At 44.6% G+C, this 18,687-nt stretch overlaps 1 protein-coding gene across 2 annotated transcripts; it reads right to left on the bottom strand.

Moving 5' to 3' along the window:
• Window positions 1–3,544: 3,544 nt before the first annotated feature.
• Window positions 3,545–18,474, bottom strand: LOC144806325 (uncharacterized). 2 transcript variants are annotated; one of them, XM_078672713.1, is made up of 3 exons: window positions 18,410–18,454; window positions 10,573–10,622; window positions 3,545–6,754 (listed from the first exon to the last, which is right to left on the bottom strand). In XM_078672713.1, exon 3 carries the CDS (start codon window positions 5,379–5,381, stop codon window positions 3,834–3,836), a length of 1,548 nt encoding a protein of 515 aa, XP_078528839.1. In that variant the 5' UTR covers window positions 5,382–6,754; window positions 10,573–10,622; window positions 18,410–18,454; the 3' UTR covers window positions 3,545–3,833. The 2 variants fall into 2 exon arrangements, 1 of the variants encoding a protein (XP_078528839.1); XR_013605766.1 differs by lacking the exon at window positions 3,545–6,754 and adding an exon at window positions 8,403–8,528 and having other exon boundaries at window positions 18,410–18,474.
• Between the last annotated feature and the right edge of the window lie 213 nt (window positions 18,475–18,687).

Here is an 18,687-nt window from a genome sequence, read left to right as displayed (position 1 = left end):
GAGTCTGGGTCGTCGCCACTGGAATCGGTGCCGGGGAAGGTACTGTGAGGCGACTAGCACCAATCCGGATCCAGGCCTGGATCCTTCGGGACCCTGCAGCGCCAGGGCCGGATTCGCCGGCATCGAAGGCCTACAGCCCCCAGCCGAGTCTATGGGGCCCGAAGGCACGCCTGCGGAGTCGGGCTGCCCAAAGATGCTGTGCAGTGCTTCGTTAAATTGACGAAGCTGGGCAGGGGACACTCTGGGAAAGGTAGTGAAGCGTGGAGTCGCCCCATCGTGATACGAGGAAGGAGCCAGAGAGCGACAATGCTCCGGGTCCAGCGTCGCGTTGGCCGACGGACAGAGAGAAGGCGAAGAGCGACGATGAATCTTTGCCTTCTTTTTGTGCATCAAATTACTTGAGGAGTGCGAAGACTTCGAAGAGGAATGGTGATGACTCAGTGACTGGTCCCGCGACCTTCCTCTTGATGGGGACTTAGAGCTGACCGGAGCGGACTGCCGGGCCTTTAAATGCTTTTGGGACCGCTCCAGTAAAGACTGCAGGTTCATGGCTGGGCAGTTGGAGCACGACTTCAGCATCGTGGTCGCGCTCCAGGCACCAAAGGCACACGAGATGCGGAGCGGTGACTGACATCAACTTGTGACAGAAGTCACAGGGCTTGAAGCCGGTCCGACAATGGGACATCCCTTGTGCTACCAGAAGTCAAAGACTCAAAAAAAGAGGTCGACTAAAGTCGAAAAAGGGTTTAGTTAAAAACTGAGTAAAAGGCCCACCCTCTCCGGATCTGGGTTGGCTGGCGCAGAAAAAGACAGACGTCAGCACGCAAGTGTGGCGTCTAAGTAGACACTGTGACATCATCCTGGCGACTACAACGCCGGACACGGAGTCGACCAACCCCACCTACTGAAGCACAGGTGTACTGCTAAGAAAAAATATCTCTGGATCCAGTCTGAAGCCTGGGGGTAATTGTAAGGTAAGGAATCTATAACTAATAGTCTCTTTCAGATACAAGCATACTGGGACCGGTTTCGGGGTAAAACCCCTCATCGGCCAGGCTAGCTTGAATCCAGTGGCAAAGTAAGCAAGGGACCCATGTCTGGGCGTACCCTGCCGCCTTAGGGCAAACAAAGCAAACACAAGGAGATGATTGACGAACGGCTGAAACTTTTCAGACACTCGCCCCCAGTCACAGATCTGGGTTGAATCCATCATCGTTCTTAAGCTCACTTCTCCATCCCAGTTCAGGCCCAGCCATATAAGAATCAGTCTTAACCCTGTCAAAGTCAGACTTATTGAAGATCCCCGAAACCACACAAGGAAATGAAAATGGAGCAGAGGTAAAATCTTCCAAAGATACCAATTGTTCTCTGTTTGACGAAAATAACCTGATCAGTTTGAGAGCAGTACCGTTGATGCTTATACTTTCTAAACGGCTTACCAAAGAGAAATGGTTAACCGTATCAAATGTGGCCGAAAGATCCTATAGGATCAAGGCTGCATTAATCTCCTCTATCCACAATGGATCTGATCTCTTCAGTTACTGCCGATAAGGTTGACTCTGTACGGTAGTAGGGTCTAAACCCATGTTGAGCTGGTTCCAGACAGTCCGTATTTTCAAAAAAGATGGTGCTCTCCTGATTCATGGCCTTTTCTAAAATTTCGTCAGGAAGAGGAAGGACCAATCTGGGTCTGTGGTTCTTTACATCTGAGGGATCGAGGGAAGGAGTCTTTAAAAGGGGCAAAATCAAAGCCTTTTTCCAAGCGTCTGGAAAAAAGCCGGACTTGAGCACCATTGTAATAACAAACTGAGATGAGCAGAAATGGTAGCTGAAACTGAATGGAGGGCAAGAATCTGCAGAGTCCAAATTTCATAGTGTTGATAAGATTAGAGACTTTCTCTTCAGAGAGTGGGGTGAATGTACTCATTACCAGGAAATGGTAAGTTAGTTTATTCACCGTACGATTACTACACTGTATCTGTCCCTAAGGATTATCAGGTGTTATCTTAAAATTCAGGAATATTTTTTTTACTTTGGAAAAAAGAATTCGGTTAGTTCATCACAGCTTTTCGGCTGGGAGTTGCTACATTTTTATAATCAAAGGATGAAAGTGATTTAATTGTGTTGAACAATAGACTGTAAGTCTTCGTCCCAAATTGTTATTGCTGCCTACATTTTCTTTTACATTTCTTGAGATCATAGGAGTACCATGGCGCGGAAGGCGCAGGCAGATCATTAGACTTCAATCTAAAAGGCCGTACTTGACAAACTGTCTGGTAACAATGCGCGAGATGTTTAGCCTTAAGTAGCTCAAGATTTTCACTGATTAGAAGTAGCACTCAGTACAGAAAAGGTTGAAGACGCCTGTTGTAAACACTTAATATCCCCAAAATCAAATACTTTGAAAAATGCACACAAAAACCCCAGAAATGTGCTAAAAAACAAAGAGTTTCCATTGGGCCAGTCCTGTGAAAGGGGGCTCAACAAACGCCTCTCGTTCTACGCCCCGACTCGCCAACTCCACTCAGCCAGCCTCACCCTCGCCACCGTACCACGCACCAGAAGAACAACAACAGTCCGCAAATCTTTCTCCTACCTCGCTGCCAAGACGTGGAACTCCCTCCCCACCCACCTCCGACGGACCCACAACCTTCTCACCTTCAGGAGACACCTCAAGACCTGGCTGTTCGAGCAGTAGCAGCACCACCACCCCCCCCCACCCTCGGCGCCTTGAAACCCTCACGGGTGAGTAGTGCGCTCTATAAATGTACTGATTGATTGATTGATTTACACTTGCAATAATTGTCTAGGATAGATAGGACAGGCATGATGCAAATTGTGAAAGTGAGATGGGCACACATGTTACCTCCACCCTTTTCAAGTGGGAGTTCAAAAATATGGATCCAGCCCACAAGGTTCTGAGTTTCCAGAAGTGTACTGAACCCCAGACCGACCGGAGCCTTGAAGCAGCAAGAGTATATTGTAGTTATCAGACAGCTCAAGAGCTCTAGAACCAGCAGAATCTACCTTCCAAGACTCTACACAAGAACAAAAAGGAGTTAGAATAGCCTAGCCCTTTTGCATGTCACCCTACCCCACAGCACTGCCACCAACCCCCCCCCAATAGCCTTGAAAACCATAGGCCCTTTCCCCAAAACACTGCCATCATCCGTTCCCACAAAACACTGGCCATTTCTGCTTGCCCTAAAATACTCCTCCACACTGACCCCTACCCTCAAAACACTACATGGCTACACTGAGATCTCTTTTCTGAGTATAACGTTTCTGGCTTTCCCCTCCTGTATAAGGCTTTATTTAGTCCAGTGTAAATTCTCTCATGTGAAATTACATTGTATTCAAGACTAAGGAGTTTTGTCCCGTGTGAGTTCGCTCATGTCAAGTGAGAAGTAATTTGTACCCAAAACTTTGCTTGCATTTCGAGCACTCATAAAGTTTTTCCCCAGAGTGAGATCGCTCATAAAGCATAACACTGTCTTTCAGATTCAAGCTTTTATGACATAAGGATTTTCTCCAGTGTGGAGTTTCTCATGGTGAGATAGCGTTTTTCTCTGCAGCTTTTCTGGCATTCAGAACACTCATGAGGTTTTTCATCGTATGGAGTCGCTTATGGTTAGTGAGGCTGTGCCTATCAAATAGGAATTTCTGGCATTTACCGCATTGGTAATGTTTTCCCCCTGTGTGCGTCTGCTCATGTAGAGTGAGATTGAGTTTAAAATTGATGCTTTTCTGGCATTCGGAGCACTGAATTATTTTGATGGTGTGTTTTCTTATGGCGCTTGTAACCATCTCTACCTCTGAATCTTTTCGGACATTTAGAGCACTGATAGAAAAAATTCTCCAGTGTGGATTCTCACATGTTCAGTGAGATGAGATTTACGGCTGAAACATTTTTGACATTCGGAGCACTGATAAGGTTTTTCCCCAGTGTGGATTCTCATATGATGAGTGAGACTGTTTTTTCCAGTGAAAAATTTGTGGCATTCAGAGCACTGATAAGGTTTTTCCCCAGTGTGGGTTCTTATATGCCGAGCGAGATTCTTTCTTTCACTGAAACATTTCTGGCATTCAGAGCACTGATAAGGTTTTTCCCCAGTGTGGGTTCTTATATGATGAGTGAGACGGCTTTTTTCAATGAAACATATCTGGCATTCAGAGCACTGATAAGGTTTTTCCCCCGTGTGGGTTCTTATATGATGAATGAGACTGTGTTTTGTACTGAAACATTTGTGGCATTCAGAGCACTGATAAGGTTTTTCCCTAGTGTGGGTTCTTATATGCTGAGTGAGATTGCTTTTTACACTGAAACATTTGTCACATTCAGAGCACTGATAACGTTTTACCCTAGTGTGGAATCTGACATGTGCAGTTAGAAGTGATTTAAGTTTGAAATCTTTTAGGCATTCAGGGCAGTGATAAGGTTTTTCCCCAGTGTGGGTTATTATATGTTGAGAAAGACTTCTTTTGTCTCGGAAATATTTTTGGCATTCAGAGCACTGATAACGGTTTTCCCCAGTGTGGATCTTCATATGATGTGTGAGACTCCTTTTTTCACTGAAACATTTGTGGCATTCAGTGCACTGATAACGGTTTTCCCCAGTGTGGATCTTTATATGATGTGTGAGACTCCTTTTTTCACTGAAACATTTGTGGCATTCAGTGCACTGATAACGGTTTTCCCCAGTGTGAATCTTTATATGATGTGTGAGAATCCTTTTTGTACTGAAACATTTGTGGCATTCAGAGCACTGATAAGGTTTTTCCCCAGTGTGGAATCTCAAATGTTCAGTTAGAAGTGATTTACAATTGAAATGTTTTGGGCATTCAGAGCACTGATAAGGGTTTTCCCCAGAGTGGATTCTTCTATGCAAAGTGAGATTGTGTTTGTAAATGAAAGATTTCTGGCATTCAGAGCACTGGTAAGGTTTATCCCCAGTGTGGGCTCTTCTATGCTGAGTGAGAATGTTTTTTTGACTGAAACATTTCTGGCATTCAGAGCACTGGTAAGGTTTTTTGCCAGAGTGGGTTATTACATGTCGAGAAAGACTTGGTTTGTTCCAAAACCTTTTCTGGCATTCAGAGCACTGATAAGGTTTTTCCCCAGTGTGGATTCTCATATGAATAGTGAGATAAGATTTACGGCTGAAACTTTTTTGGCATTCAGCGCACTGGTAAAGTTTTTCCACAGAGTGGGTTAATGCATGTCGATATAGACTCGCTTTGATACTAAACTTTTTCTGGCATTCAGAGCACTGATAAGGTTTTTCCCCTGTGTGGATTCTCATATGCTCAGTGAGATAAGATTGACTCCTGAAACTTTTATGGCATACTTTGCACTGAGAGTGGTTTCCCCCAGTGTGCATTCTGTCAAATTCTGTGAGATAAGATTTATAGCTGTATCTTTTTTGGCACAAGTAACTTTTTTCCCCAATTTCAGTTATTTTGCCTTGATTGAGGCGGGTTTGAACACTGAATTTGTTCTAACAGTCCGTGTTTTTAGAAGGTGTATTCCTAGGGTTAATATCTCTATGTTTAGTTTTCTCTTACTATTATGCCACGGTAAGAGTGAACCTGATTTTAGAGTCGGGCTTGTTTAGATAATGTTCAGCATTTATCTCTAAAAGAAATTGCGTGTAATCTTCTTAACACTTGAATTGAGCAAAATATGTCTGGAAGCAGCCCTGTAACACCTGTTGAAATTGTTCTAGTAGATAATAGTCTTTAGGTAATAGCCTCTCCGGCAGTAAATTATTTTGTGACTGATGTTTCTCTCCAATCTATTTGTATAGGTTCCTAGCAATGCAGTAATGAGGTGTTGATCTGATATTTAATGATTAAACTGATAAGTACCTTTTTGCACTGACGTAAAGGTAGTAACTGAGGGTGTTAGAACATGCACAGTACTATTGTGGATCACCAGTCGCAGAACATCAGTTCCTTTTACCCTTTCTATGTTTGATGTAAGGTTAAGGTTTGTAGTTCCGAAGACGAGGATTTATTTACATTACCTATAGCGCAACGGTGCTCATCTAATCCATTTTTATAATTAACAGTTTTACATATCACTCATGCACAGCAGATAATGTTGAGGCGATTTACATAGAATTACAGAACAGTACACAATAAAAAGGAAACAATCTGAGATGGTCATGAACACAATAAAGTGGTGAATTTTTAAGGTTTTCGCAAGAGTGAGCAGAGTGGGCCGTGGTGTTCTATCCAGAGGCAGATAGTCTCAAACTTGTGTAACTGGTTAAAAACGGTTGTTGAACAGAGGTGATTTTTCAATCTTTTGCTTGTCAATGTGTCAGCTTCAGAGTCTTCTTTCAGCGTCTTTTCTTTGATGGTTTGCAGAAGATACCTTTTGTTATAACTTTCTTTTATGTAGTGTGTGCTTCCTCTCTAGAATTACAAGATGCTTTAGATGAACGTTATTCTGCCATGCTGAGGCAATTTGTCTTTCTGATAATATTTCAGATGAGGATGCTGAAGTGGTCTTTCTACATTATTTCTGATGCTGTGTGCACAGATATGGTTTTGCTCTGGGTTAATGAAATGCAAAATTAGAGACTTCACTTACAGGTATAGTACTTTCTTCGCCACACCTAGATTTTTGGAAATTATTTAAACGTAGAATGCTGGATGTCCTTCAATTTTTCAAAATAATCCTTCTTATGGCACAGACTTCAGTTGCCTGGTGCTAAATCTTGCTTTCTTCGTCCGTAATTTCAATCACCTATAGTATTAAAATGAAATAGTTAATACATGTACATTTCCAAACATATAATTTACAAGCCAAATTAATGCAGAATTTGGAAAATGTTGAGCTGTTTTTCCAGACAGAGCAGAGTGTAGAATGGTAGCATGAGAGTACTTGGATGTAGGAGGGAGGATTTGTAGAATTTTCAACATTTTATTAAGCTCACAAAGGATACATGTACCCTATGGAGTTGTAACATAGAACCCCAAAGGCAGATATTAAAGTCATATGGACTGGCACCAAACAGCTAATATAAAAATATATACTATTAATTAATTTGTAATGCAGATTTCTGGGACTGGAATGACTCCCCCATGGACAACAGGCATTTTCCCCTGCCCTGAGTTATCACCTACTTGTATCTGGTATCCTGACTTTTGAGTTTTGGCCTCAGCCTCAAGCAAATCTATTGTGTGCTGCGAGGACTATGCCTAGACCTATCCCTCAACTATGGTCCAGAGTATGAATCAAGGGCAATGAAATGAAGCCGTACTTTCATGTGTTCATTTTATTTCACTGGATTATCAGTTGTTAGGTTTTTCTGCACCTGGATTTACTGTGTGCAGAAAACCAGGACACAATTTTTTTCCAGACAGAAAAATTAGATTGCAAAGACGCATAAGACTCTGGGTGCAGCAGAAGCAGCCAAGACTTATGCTGTGTTTTTTTACTAACTGGGAGAAACACACAATTCTTCCCTCTGTTGGTGTTCACAGTCGTTGTCGGCCTGTGATTCGGCATTGAGTGGAAAGCGTACCGAGTATTGCTGAGGGGCCGAGCCGAGGGGGAGTTGACGAGCAAGCGGAGCGGAGCCTGGGACGACTGCCCGCATTTGCTTTGTGACCGGTTCCTGCTCCCAAAGGTTTTTCCCGCTTCATTCGCGTCCTGTTATGCGGGCGCTTTAAGTTCTATGGATCTGCTGTGGGGGCAGGAACGGCCGCTGCCGGCACCGCGGTGCTAAGGCGCTGCTAGTGCTGCTGGTGCGGCGGCCGCTGCAGAGGTCAAAGGAGCCTAGGCCTGCGGTGCTGCTGGTGCGGTGGCTGCAGAAGGGCACAGAGGAGAATAGAGGAGCACAGAGGAGAATAGAGGAGCACAGAGGAGCCTTGGCCTGCCGCCTGATTTTACGTATTTACTAAGCATTGAGCAGAGTAGACAGAGCTGAGCCGAGGAGTGGAGGGAAGTGCCCACATCTGCCGTCTGTAGTGGGACTAGCTCTGGATTCCGCTCTTGCTCCTGAACGATTGCCAGCATTCTCCCTTGTACTCTTCTCAGAGATGAATAGCAACGAACAAGCAATGAACAGTGAGTGGTGAGTGACAAGTGGCAAGAGGTGTGTGGCGGGTGGCGAGTAGCTAAGATTGATCGGTCCCTAAGTCGCTGAGCCATTGGAGTCTGTAATAAGTCTGTAATACAAAATCTGAGAAATTATAGAAAGAGGAAAGTGACAATAGACTTAGACCCTCTTGAAGCACCCCTCGGCCCCTGAATTACTCCGCATGCCTAGACTACAGCCCTACCCGGTGCCCGGATGTTAATCAATCGGTTAATTAATTAATTAATTAAGTAACCAGCAGTACCGGCAGATTCTGTACGGAGGTGTAATTTTTGGGTGTTTTCCCTTGGAGGTGTTTGGTGGTGTTTTTGTCCTATGGTCTTGTCACTGGCCCGTTTGATTCTCTGACAGAAGCAAGACTTCTTTACCTTAGAGGGTGTATTATGAGCTCAGGAAAGGAGCAGCCACCTTTCCCTCCTATCAAAAGGAAAAGAAAAATACAACAAACACCAATATTAGATACGTTTAAAATAGAACAGGCAGGTGACATATAGTCCTTTAAATCATCTAAGGTCTATACATTTGGGGAACTGGGAAAGTCGCTGTCAAAGTTTGATTTTATGAAAGATCCAACTGGTGCTATGCTAACATTGCTAACTAACCCATGTGTTCTTCAAACTCCAATTAAACCACTGAGTAGAACAAAAATTATATCCCCTAAGCAAGGAGTAAGTGAACGAGGCCACCCTGAGTCTGAAGCTGAAGTCGAACGAATGTCAAATTCAACTAAGGACCAAGTCAACCACTGGGGTCGAATAATGGACCTAGAGATGTTAACTATTCCACTTACTGGTCATTCACAACAAAAGGACACAAAATGCACAAATATAACAATGGGAGATACTCAGCACTTACTACCAACTAGGCAGCCAATGCCAATAGAAGTGCAAGTAAAAATCAGAAAAGCTAACGGTATAGGGGAACCATCTAATTTGGGCCAAATAAATCAACGAGAGCAAGAAGCTCCAAATGAACTAAATGGTGGGGTGAAAATCATAAGGGAAGCCAATACCCCACTGAAATCAGATCTTACTCGTCTAAAATAAATTCAGGTAAAAACAGGACCAGCCGAAATGTAATCAAATGTAATCAAAATAACGGATCTCAAATTAATAAGGACGAATACAACAGCAACCCAGAAACTCTGCAGCGTTGGAGTACTCCGTATCAAAAAGACGTTTTCAATAGTAATTCACAATTCATTAATTCTTGTGACGAGGACATGATTTTCAAGGACAAGAAAAAGAGGAGTATAAGGACCTATCATTCATAAATGGGCAACATCATAGCCCAGGTACTCAGGTACCAGGAAGTGGGAACGAGGGAGCAATTTGGGATTTATTCTTCAAAACCTCGCAATTAACTCTGGAAGCTTTCACATATCAGTCCAACAAAAAGGAGGTCCAAATAGATCTTGAGTGCTACGGCCTCCTCTGTTGCCGGAATTGAGCAGAAGATAACAACGCAAAATAATCTAATAGTAAGGGCACAATCTCAGCCAATATCTACGTATGCAGAGTGTAGTTGTGCCCCACTAATGAGCAAACTAGCTACCATTCCGGATATTTAAAAAACAATAATTGACGATGTAAAAGGGAATTTTCCCTTGTATGCGCCTTGTAGAAAGCACGTTTGAATGAAACATGGAATGCATTGCAGCCAACAATCTATGCAACATCATAGCAGAGTGCAAGATAACTTGTGTTATTATTCCAGCAGAACGAAATGCCATTCCTAATGTGTACGTCATTTTAAAGACAAACCCAGAAAAATGTATGGTCAGTGTTGTTCTTCTGCCTGTTAAAAGACAATCTCCATTAATGTGTCAGGAAATAAAATACTATGAGAAATCCTACTCTATGGTAGGGTGCTGCCTGCCACCATATTGCAGGTTACTTCCAACATAATCTGATTTATACATACATACTCCAGGGTGCTGCCAGCTATCGGGTCTGCACACAGCAGACTGGAGCCACTCTGGGAGGAGGTAAGCTCTACATTTCATCTTAAGCCCTTAGGTTACAATCACAGCCTGAGGGGTCCAGAGAACTTTATCCGCGCTCTAACTGTGCCGAGCAGATGGACGTAGCCCAACATAGGCTGTGTTGTAGGCTGGGTGATGCCTGGCATCTTATTATCGTTGGCGGGAGGATGAAGCTCTGATAGGAGCTACTACAAGAAGAGCAGAAAAACAGGACTACAGATAGCCACAGAGTGACAACTGCCCAGAAGCTGAAGAAAGAACTCTGAAACAGCAAACCTCCAGGATAAGCAAATGATGGGAATGAAATGCAAACTGCAGCATTAAGGTCACACACTACAACATCATTCCCTTTAAACCAAAGATAACAGCCTACAATAAAAAACTAACCAAAAAGCAACAAAACTAGAAAATTCATTTCCAAATGCTGCAAAAGAGAAACAGTTAATACAAATGAACAATATTAAACTTTGTTGGTACCTTAGGAATGTGCTTGCTTCTGGCTTCACTCCATCTGCAGCAATAACGCTCTGAAAGGAGAAATTACTGCTATGAGTCTCAGAGTCTTCAGTATTACTGGTCTCAGTCATGAAGACTGTGGTGTCGGAAGATAACTTTCTCTTATTTGGCTTTATAGTTCCACCAGTCACGCCATCGCTTTTAGCAGACACGCTACTGTCAGCAGCATCATAACTTCAGGCAGATCAGTAAAGCGGATATCACCACTCACATTGGGTGAACAGACTCGTCTCTGCTACATACATGCACTCTTTTTTCGAATTTGCTTGTGGCTGTCAAAATACAAAGAGCTGCAATATATTCGCCACACTTTCCTGACTACCTTGTTTTAAAAAGTTATGAGATTCAAGCGCGATTCTTGGTTAGCCTGTAAACTGAAGTTTTTTAGAGGTTCTATTGCCACACAATACTCGTCCCATATTCCAATTTGTCCACAGGGTGCTTCAACCCTGGTAGGTTATCAACTGCCTGTTTTGCAGATAATTTTAGATAGTTTCTGTAAGAAAACTGAATTATTATTTGCGATAGATGAGGAACAATCACAACCGTTGTCAGAGTGAACTTTCAAAGCCATTTAATTAACCTAGGATCAACCCCTGGTACTTAAGCACCGAACAGGCAGGCTTAACTTAAGGTAGTATGTAAAATATGTATGCAGAAACCAAAAAAGTAAAAGTCAAAATGCAAAACAATAAAAAACCCAAACCGAAATAGAAAAATAAAGTAAAGTGTATTGAACAAAATGACACTAAAATGACAAAATCCAATAAGGAGAATGAGATATGAACTGTAACGCTGTAAGAATCACAAGGTGCCAATGGATGAGGGGCCCGGGCATGGATTAGTCTCTCTGGAGCTGACTGCCAAGTCAGAGGAAACCGGAGGCCACGAGCTGCAAGCACATGGTGCAGGAATTAGCCGCAGTGGTCTTAGAAGACATCTAGTGCTCCAGGCTCAGATAGGGGATTCACAGCAGGTTCGGGCGCAAAGTGCTTAGAGAATTGAGAACAAGCAGCAGATGCCCAGCAGGGCAATAGCAGACGGTCGAACGCAGCAAGGCCCGGACTAGACTGAAAGGAGTGACACCTCGGGCCCTCACCATCAAGCAACAGCATAGTGGAGCTCAGCGGGAGGTCAACCCGGTGACTGCCACCCACTGGGGCTGTGACCCCCACGAAAAGGTAGGCCGGTCTGGTGATGTGGTAAGAGATATAGCAGCCATGTCCTCAGCGAGAAGCAAGAAGGATCAGAATCTAAAAAATATGCTGACCAAGCTCCAGATGACCTGCAGCAGAGAAGGGAGGCTCTCCCCAACGACACAAATCAGCCAAGATGTAGACACCTCTGAAGCCCCAGTTACCCACGCCTTTTTAGAGTCGCTATTCGGTGCATTACAAGGCGACTTGCAGGTGCTGAAAAGGGAAATAGCGGGGGAGATGAAGGAGATAACCAATGGAGGCCACACGTTCCCAAACAGCATCAACGTCCCGCCTTTTGATAAGGCGCGATGCTGATGCCGTTGGGGACCGTATGGCCTCCATTGAGGATCAGAAGCAAGCCCGGGAAGAGGAGGTGGAGCATCTACAGCAAGAGATAGTCCGGCTCAAGGCTCAACAGATCGATCTCAAGGCACACACAGAAGACCTGGAGAATCGGTCTCGGCGAAACAACATTCGCGTGAAGGGAGTTCCACCTAAAGAAGAAGGGCCAGACATCACACAATACTTGCAGGGTCTCTGGGCGCCCCCACCGGATATTTTGGCTTACATTCCAGACTTTCAACTAAAAGAGTGTATGCTACGTGCTGCCAGGGACAAGCAACCACTAAGATATCAGGACCACTCCATAGCTTTGTACCAGGACCTGGCACTAATACCCCTTCAAAAGTGTAGGGAGTTCCGAGTGGCAACCCCACGTCTTCGAAATCAAGGAATACCGTATTTTTTGGGTCACCCTTTCCGGATGATTTTCATATGGCAGGGCAACCTCCTCCAGCTCAGATCCATGCAGGACACTTGCCAGGTGCTAGGCATCGAGAATCCAATCCAGGAGGAGACAGAGGGCCCACAGACCAAAACTCCTCGAGAAAGATGACATAAGGTCTACGGGAGGCGTAGCACAGAGCGAGCAACGAGACCGGACCCCAAGACCATGGCACAAGAAAGACTGGCAGTGCTGGAGACATTGTCGAAGGAGACATTCCCCCATGATGACACCGTGAACGACTGAGGGACAAACAAGTGACATTTGCAAGCCTGGGTGGGCAGTGAAGAAGTCTGCGGGGAGCGTAGAGACACGGGGAGTATAGAGACACAGGGAACAGGCCACACACGGCCCCAACTATTCCGACTTCCAAGGACGTGCACGCACGAATGGCAGGCACTGGACAATTTGAGGTTAATGGGTTTCTAAGTTGGGGTTAGGGAGGGGAGGGTGGAGAACTGGTAAGCAGGTTAATGGAGTTGAAGAGAGGATCACAGGGCAATGGAGGCCGGGCAGACGTTGGGAGCTCCGGGGGAAGAGGGATCACAGGGACCCAAATACAGGCCAAAGCTGATGCACTCACTATGACATGCTATTTCCCAGCCCACACTGAAAATTCTCACTCTCAACGCGAGAGGTCTCAACAATCTCAATAAAAGGAGGTCCATCCTTTCCTACCTGGATAACATGGAGGCAGATGTGTGCTTCCTCCAGGAGACACAGCTCCTCTCCAAAGATTGGCATAGAATGAGGTCACAACTCTTTCCCCAGCAGTTCTTTTCATCTACCCTGGATAAGACGGCGGGTGGCTATTTTAGTAGCCAAGCGTTTGAAGGGGACAGTAGGGGAAAAGGTGGCCGAAATCAAAGAGGTTGATGGGAGCAGGGCCTTCGATAGCGTAGGTGTTGGTATGAGTATTTTAGATGCCGAAATTGTGTCGCAAACTGGCAGATACTGCTTCTGCAATCACCCTTCACCTGATATACGATCAATCCAGGGGCTGCCTCAATTGCCTATAGATATAAACGGGTCCTCCCCCACCCCTCTATACCAATAACCATTTCAAATACCAACCCCACAAGGCATGGTGCTAATAGGTTAAACAGGCCCAGGGGATCGAATCAGAACAGGTTGTCTAGTACCTCGTGCATTAATGTTCCTGCCGCCCCAAGTATGAATGGCTAATCAGGATGTCCTGAGTCTGCCGCCCGCTGCTTGCCCTATGTGTTGGTACTGGCAGGAGTACCTACTTTAAAGAGGGATCAGCATGAGTCATGAGACCAGCTACGCATGAAATGTGCGGACTGGCTATCAAGGCATAGAAGCGTCCATGTATCCGAAATAAAGGATATTATTATGGCACGCAGAGTTGGGTGAGTCAGTGCATCTACAAAAAATATCAAAGGGGACAGCATTATAATTAACTTTCACAGACCTTCTTTGGTGAGACACCTACTAAGGGGTTGCAAATTCATAACACCTAATAGCACTAAAATATGCGCACTACCCCTTGGTTATTTCCTCAAACCAAGTCATGCTCCTTTCACAAACAATTTCTCTTGAATTACTACCTCTAATAGGTTCCAGGCCTTGTCTGGATTAGAGACACAAGACTGACTATGAACTTTTGGGGAAAATACTGATCCTGCTATTAGGTTACCTCATGCCCTGCCAGTAACTGACTGTACTATTCCCACAACCCACTTATCCCCCCTATGCAAACGAAGGCCTCAGCAAGTTCAGACCTTCGTATCTTAAGCTGGAATGTTGCAAGGTTGTACTCTAAACTTCACCAGCCAGATTGGGTACAACTCATTGAAGACCAAGATATCCTGTTGTGTTAGGAAACATGGGCCACACAAGAATTGCATATTGAGGGGTTTGAATGCCATATTATCCTAGCAACAACCCCCAAGCAGGGGGGGGGGGACTTTATCAATCTGGGTCAATATTACGACAGGAGGATGCATAAAAACTGTACATACAGATAACAATAATTTTCTAGGCATATTATTTAATAGGGGAATTTCCTTTTGGATAATTAATTTTTATAACAATGATTTTCATTCTGTTCCAAATATGCATTTTATAAATGTGATTACATTTATTGCATCTATTGGAAAATCCAAAGACTCTTTCAAGTCAGTAGGAATCTGTCTGGGTCAATTTTAATGCTAAGCTATCTTACTCATGGTCAAGCGAATATTCACACAGCAGCAGACAAACATGCAATAGGGGTAGAGAGCTAATGGACCATTTGAACACCCTTAACTTAATTATTGTTATAGAAATTGATGCAACTACAAAAGATAATGCTCCCTCCCCCAAACGACTTTCAGAGGGAGGGGCTGCTCATCTGCAATTAATAATGTTTTTTAGGCTCAGATAAGATGTTTACGTATTTGTAAAGTGCATAGCTGCCCGTAGGCTTCCCAGCGCTAAGAGAAACATAACTACGGTGGACTAAGTGAAGTTGCCTGAGATCGGGAGTTTTTAGGGAAAGAGCAATGTTTTGAGTCTTTTCCTGAATGCTAATTCGTTGGTTATCATGCGCATGTCCCTGGGTAGTGTGTTCCACATTTTAGGAACCAAGTGCTTGAAGGACCTTTCTCCCTATCTTGCTCTTTTTATTCTGCTGTGTTGCATAAGAAGATCCTCTGATGACCTTAGGGTCCTACTCGGGTTTGCCCTACCCAGACTTAACAACCCCACTGGCATCAGTGCGGCCCGCGGCCTTCGTTCGCACCATAGACCAAACTTTGCGCCCCCCAGGAAAATGTGAGTATCCGTGATCTAGATCAACAAAAGGCGGGAGTAGTTAGACACGAGGAGTAAACAGAAGCATGCATCTCTAAACGGCACAAACAGGAACCAATGAAAACAAGCATTGGCACAGCCAATAGGTCTTGTCTTTGGGACCTTATAAGTATTTACCCATGCAACAGTTGATGTTATTGCACCAAGGATATTGTGCTGGCTAACTAAACACTTATAAGGTCCCAAAGGTGAGACCTACTGGCTATGCCAATGCTTGTTTACCTGTTGGGCATTGGCTGACCGCTACCTGGTTACTGCGGCACTAGTGAGGTTGAGACATATTTGGTGGAGTTTTAGCCAAATCAGATTCTGCCGTGCATGCCCAAGCCTAGGTAGCAATGAAGCACAGTTGTTAGTGCTGACTGAGTGTGTTCTTTCACTGTGGGGAGAGGAGTTGGCCTAACGGCTAGGGCGCTCAACCTCGGACCTGGGGATCTGGGTTCGAGTCTTGGTAACGACGCTAAACATCCTGTGATTCTGGGCAAATCACTTAATCTCCCCGTGCCTAACAAAAATGAATGTGTGTCCACATGTAACGTAACTGGTGCTATGTAAAGCGCTCTGATACCTGATTTGGGTCAAGTTCGAGTTATATAAAACTCTGCACATTTTTTTTTTAAACTGTGCTACTTTTAATTGACGGGGCTGACCCCGTTTACTCTGGTGAAAGCTAAAAACGGAATTCAAGTCGATCTTCTCATCACACAGACTTTTCAGGCAAAAAAAAGTCAACGTTTGCTGAGGCCTTCAAAATAGTTACCCAACCACACCAATGAGTGTCAATGAACATTTTTGATACAAAATAATCATGTCTAATGATCGATGCAGGCAACAACAAAAAAAAATGAATGCCGTGACAGCACGCTCGAGACCCAACCAGCACCAGACAATCGTTCTCAGGTAATGCGGTGAGAATCTGGAACTCGCGTCCCTAGGGACCCGATTCCCATCAAAATCATTAAACAACTTGGTGACGGTGCTTTGGAGATTGTTACTAACCTTTTGAACTCCTCCCTTGATCTCGCCACTGTCCCAGCTCTATGGAAACATGCCATGGTCACGCCGCTTCTAAAAAAACCTACTGTAAACCCGGATACCCTTGCCAATTATAGACCCATATCCTTGCTTCCGGCCTTCTCTAAATGTTTGGAGAGACATGTGCATTCTGCTTTAGCCATTTTTGCAGAAGAAAACTCCTTATTGCACCCCTCTCAATCCGGCTTCAGGACCGGTTTCTCTACGGAAACCGCCCTGCTCGGAGTCACGGAACATATCCGAAAACTACTTGATCATGGTCAGACGGTCGCGCTCGTGCTATTAGACCTGAGCGCGGCCTTCGACACCATTTCCCACGAAACACTCGTTAAAGAACTGTACAAACACGGTGTACGTGGTAAGGCACTGGATTGGATCCGGTCCTTTCTGACAAACCGCACCTTCCAGATTACCTCTTCACGAGCCTCATCAGAGACCCTGTCGGTACCCCATGGAGTGCCTCAGGGGTCTATTCTTAGTCCTCTGTTTTTTAATTTATATCTCAGACCCCTGGCCGACCTTGTTGAAAAATCGGGTCTCACTCTTATGAGCTATGCCGACGACTCCCAAATCATTTTCTCCCTATCCGAATCCTGTCCCAATTCCCCTTCTCTACTCAAAGAAGGACTCCTATATATTCTGAGCTGGATGACCAAAAATCAGTTAAAACTCAACGGCGACAAGACGGAGATTCTGGTCCTGGGAAAACAGCAAGATCTGTGGAATCCCGTACACTGGCCTGACCAGATGGGCGCTTTTCCCACTCCAGTGACCCACGTTCGAAATCTAGGATTTATTCTGGATAACTCCTTATCCATGAATCAACAGGCCAGTAAAGTTACTGGTCTATGCCTCACCATAGTCAAATGGTTGAGGAAAATCCTCTGGATGCTGCCTGTTTCCACACAAAAGACCGTAGTCAATGCCCTTATTACATCTAGGCTTGACTACGGCAACATTCTATATCTGGGCGCAAATAAATCTGTAGTAGGTCGACTACAGGTGGCGCAAAACGCAGCAGTTCGCTTACTATGCAATATCCCCAAATTCGCCGGAGTTTCGAACCACCGTCGGGAACTCCATTGGCTCAGGATTGAAACCAGAATCCGCTTTAAAGCATTGAACTATATGTTCAAAATTAAAGCGGGCACTGCACCTAAATATCTTCTGACCCTCGCCCACCCCTACACCCCCAAGCGTAACCTCCGGTCGCAGTCGGCAGCTTTTTTCTGTGTACCGAGGTTCAAACGGGCAAGAGTAGGTGGTAGATCCTTCGCCCATCTGGGACCAGCACTTTGGAACACGCTGCCCCCCTTCATCCGAAAGGAGGAAAATTACGCCAGGTTCAGAAAGTCTGTTAAGACCTGGCTATTTGAACAATAATAACTTTATAGCCATCACCCCTCTCCTCTGTCCTCATACTAGCTGTGTCTAGGCGCCGGGAAACCCTTCTTGGGTAGCTGTTGCGCCCTACAAATGGATAAAATAAAGAAATAAATAAATTCCTCCTTCGCTCCGTGCCATCACCTCCATCCAGATCTTCAAAGCAGACCTCAAATCTCTTCTATTCCAAAGACACTTTCAGAACTAATTCTCTCCTTCAGACCCCGCCAGGAAGTTCTTTAGTCATTGTAATTTGTCATACATATGTATATTTGTGTTTGTACATCCTGTGCTTGCTGCGTTTGAGAGTGTGTTCCTTTTGCCTGCGTTGTTTTGATTCTATGGCATTCTATTTTTCGCCAAGAAGTTCTTTAGTCATTGTAAATTTGTCATATATACTCATATATTTTAATTTGTACATTCTGTGTTTGTTATTGTCTTCATTTTGACTCTATGGCTTTGTTTGTTCTATTCCTGTAACGTAACTGGTTCTATTGCACAGAGCTCTGACACCGTCGGGTAAAGTCCGTGCTTTATAAAAATGCATTCAATAAAATAAGTAAATAAATAAATACCTCACCTGGGTGGTTTGGGTGCTGTGCTCCCTGCTGAGCCTGAGGCCAGGACCGAACCATGAGCACGGGGTTAAAAGGAGGCCTCTTCATGGACAACTGCGCATGCGCTGGGGTTAGACACTGCTTCCCACAGCGCGGGTTAAAGAGGCCTTGAATTAGCTACGCATGCGCTGAGGACAGACACTGTTTCTTGCAGCGGAGGGCTAGTTAAAGAGGGCCTAATGGATGAACAAGTGCGCATGCGCTGAGGAGAGCGTTTGCCTCCCACGGCGGAGCGCGGAAT

Source organism: Lissotriton helveticus, assembly GCF_964261635.1.
Source record: "Lissotriton helveticus chromosome 1_1 unlocalized genomic scaffold, aLisHel1.1 SUPER_1_unloc_63, whole genome shotgun sequence".
In the NCBI taxonomy this organism is placed as follows: domain Eukaryota; kingdom Metazoa; phylum Chordata; class Amphibia; order Caudata; family Salamandridae; genus Lissotriton; species Lissotriton helveticus.
Note: the sequence above shows the minus strand (reverse complement) of the source record. Positions and strands in the feature narration are given on the sequence as shown.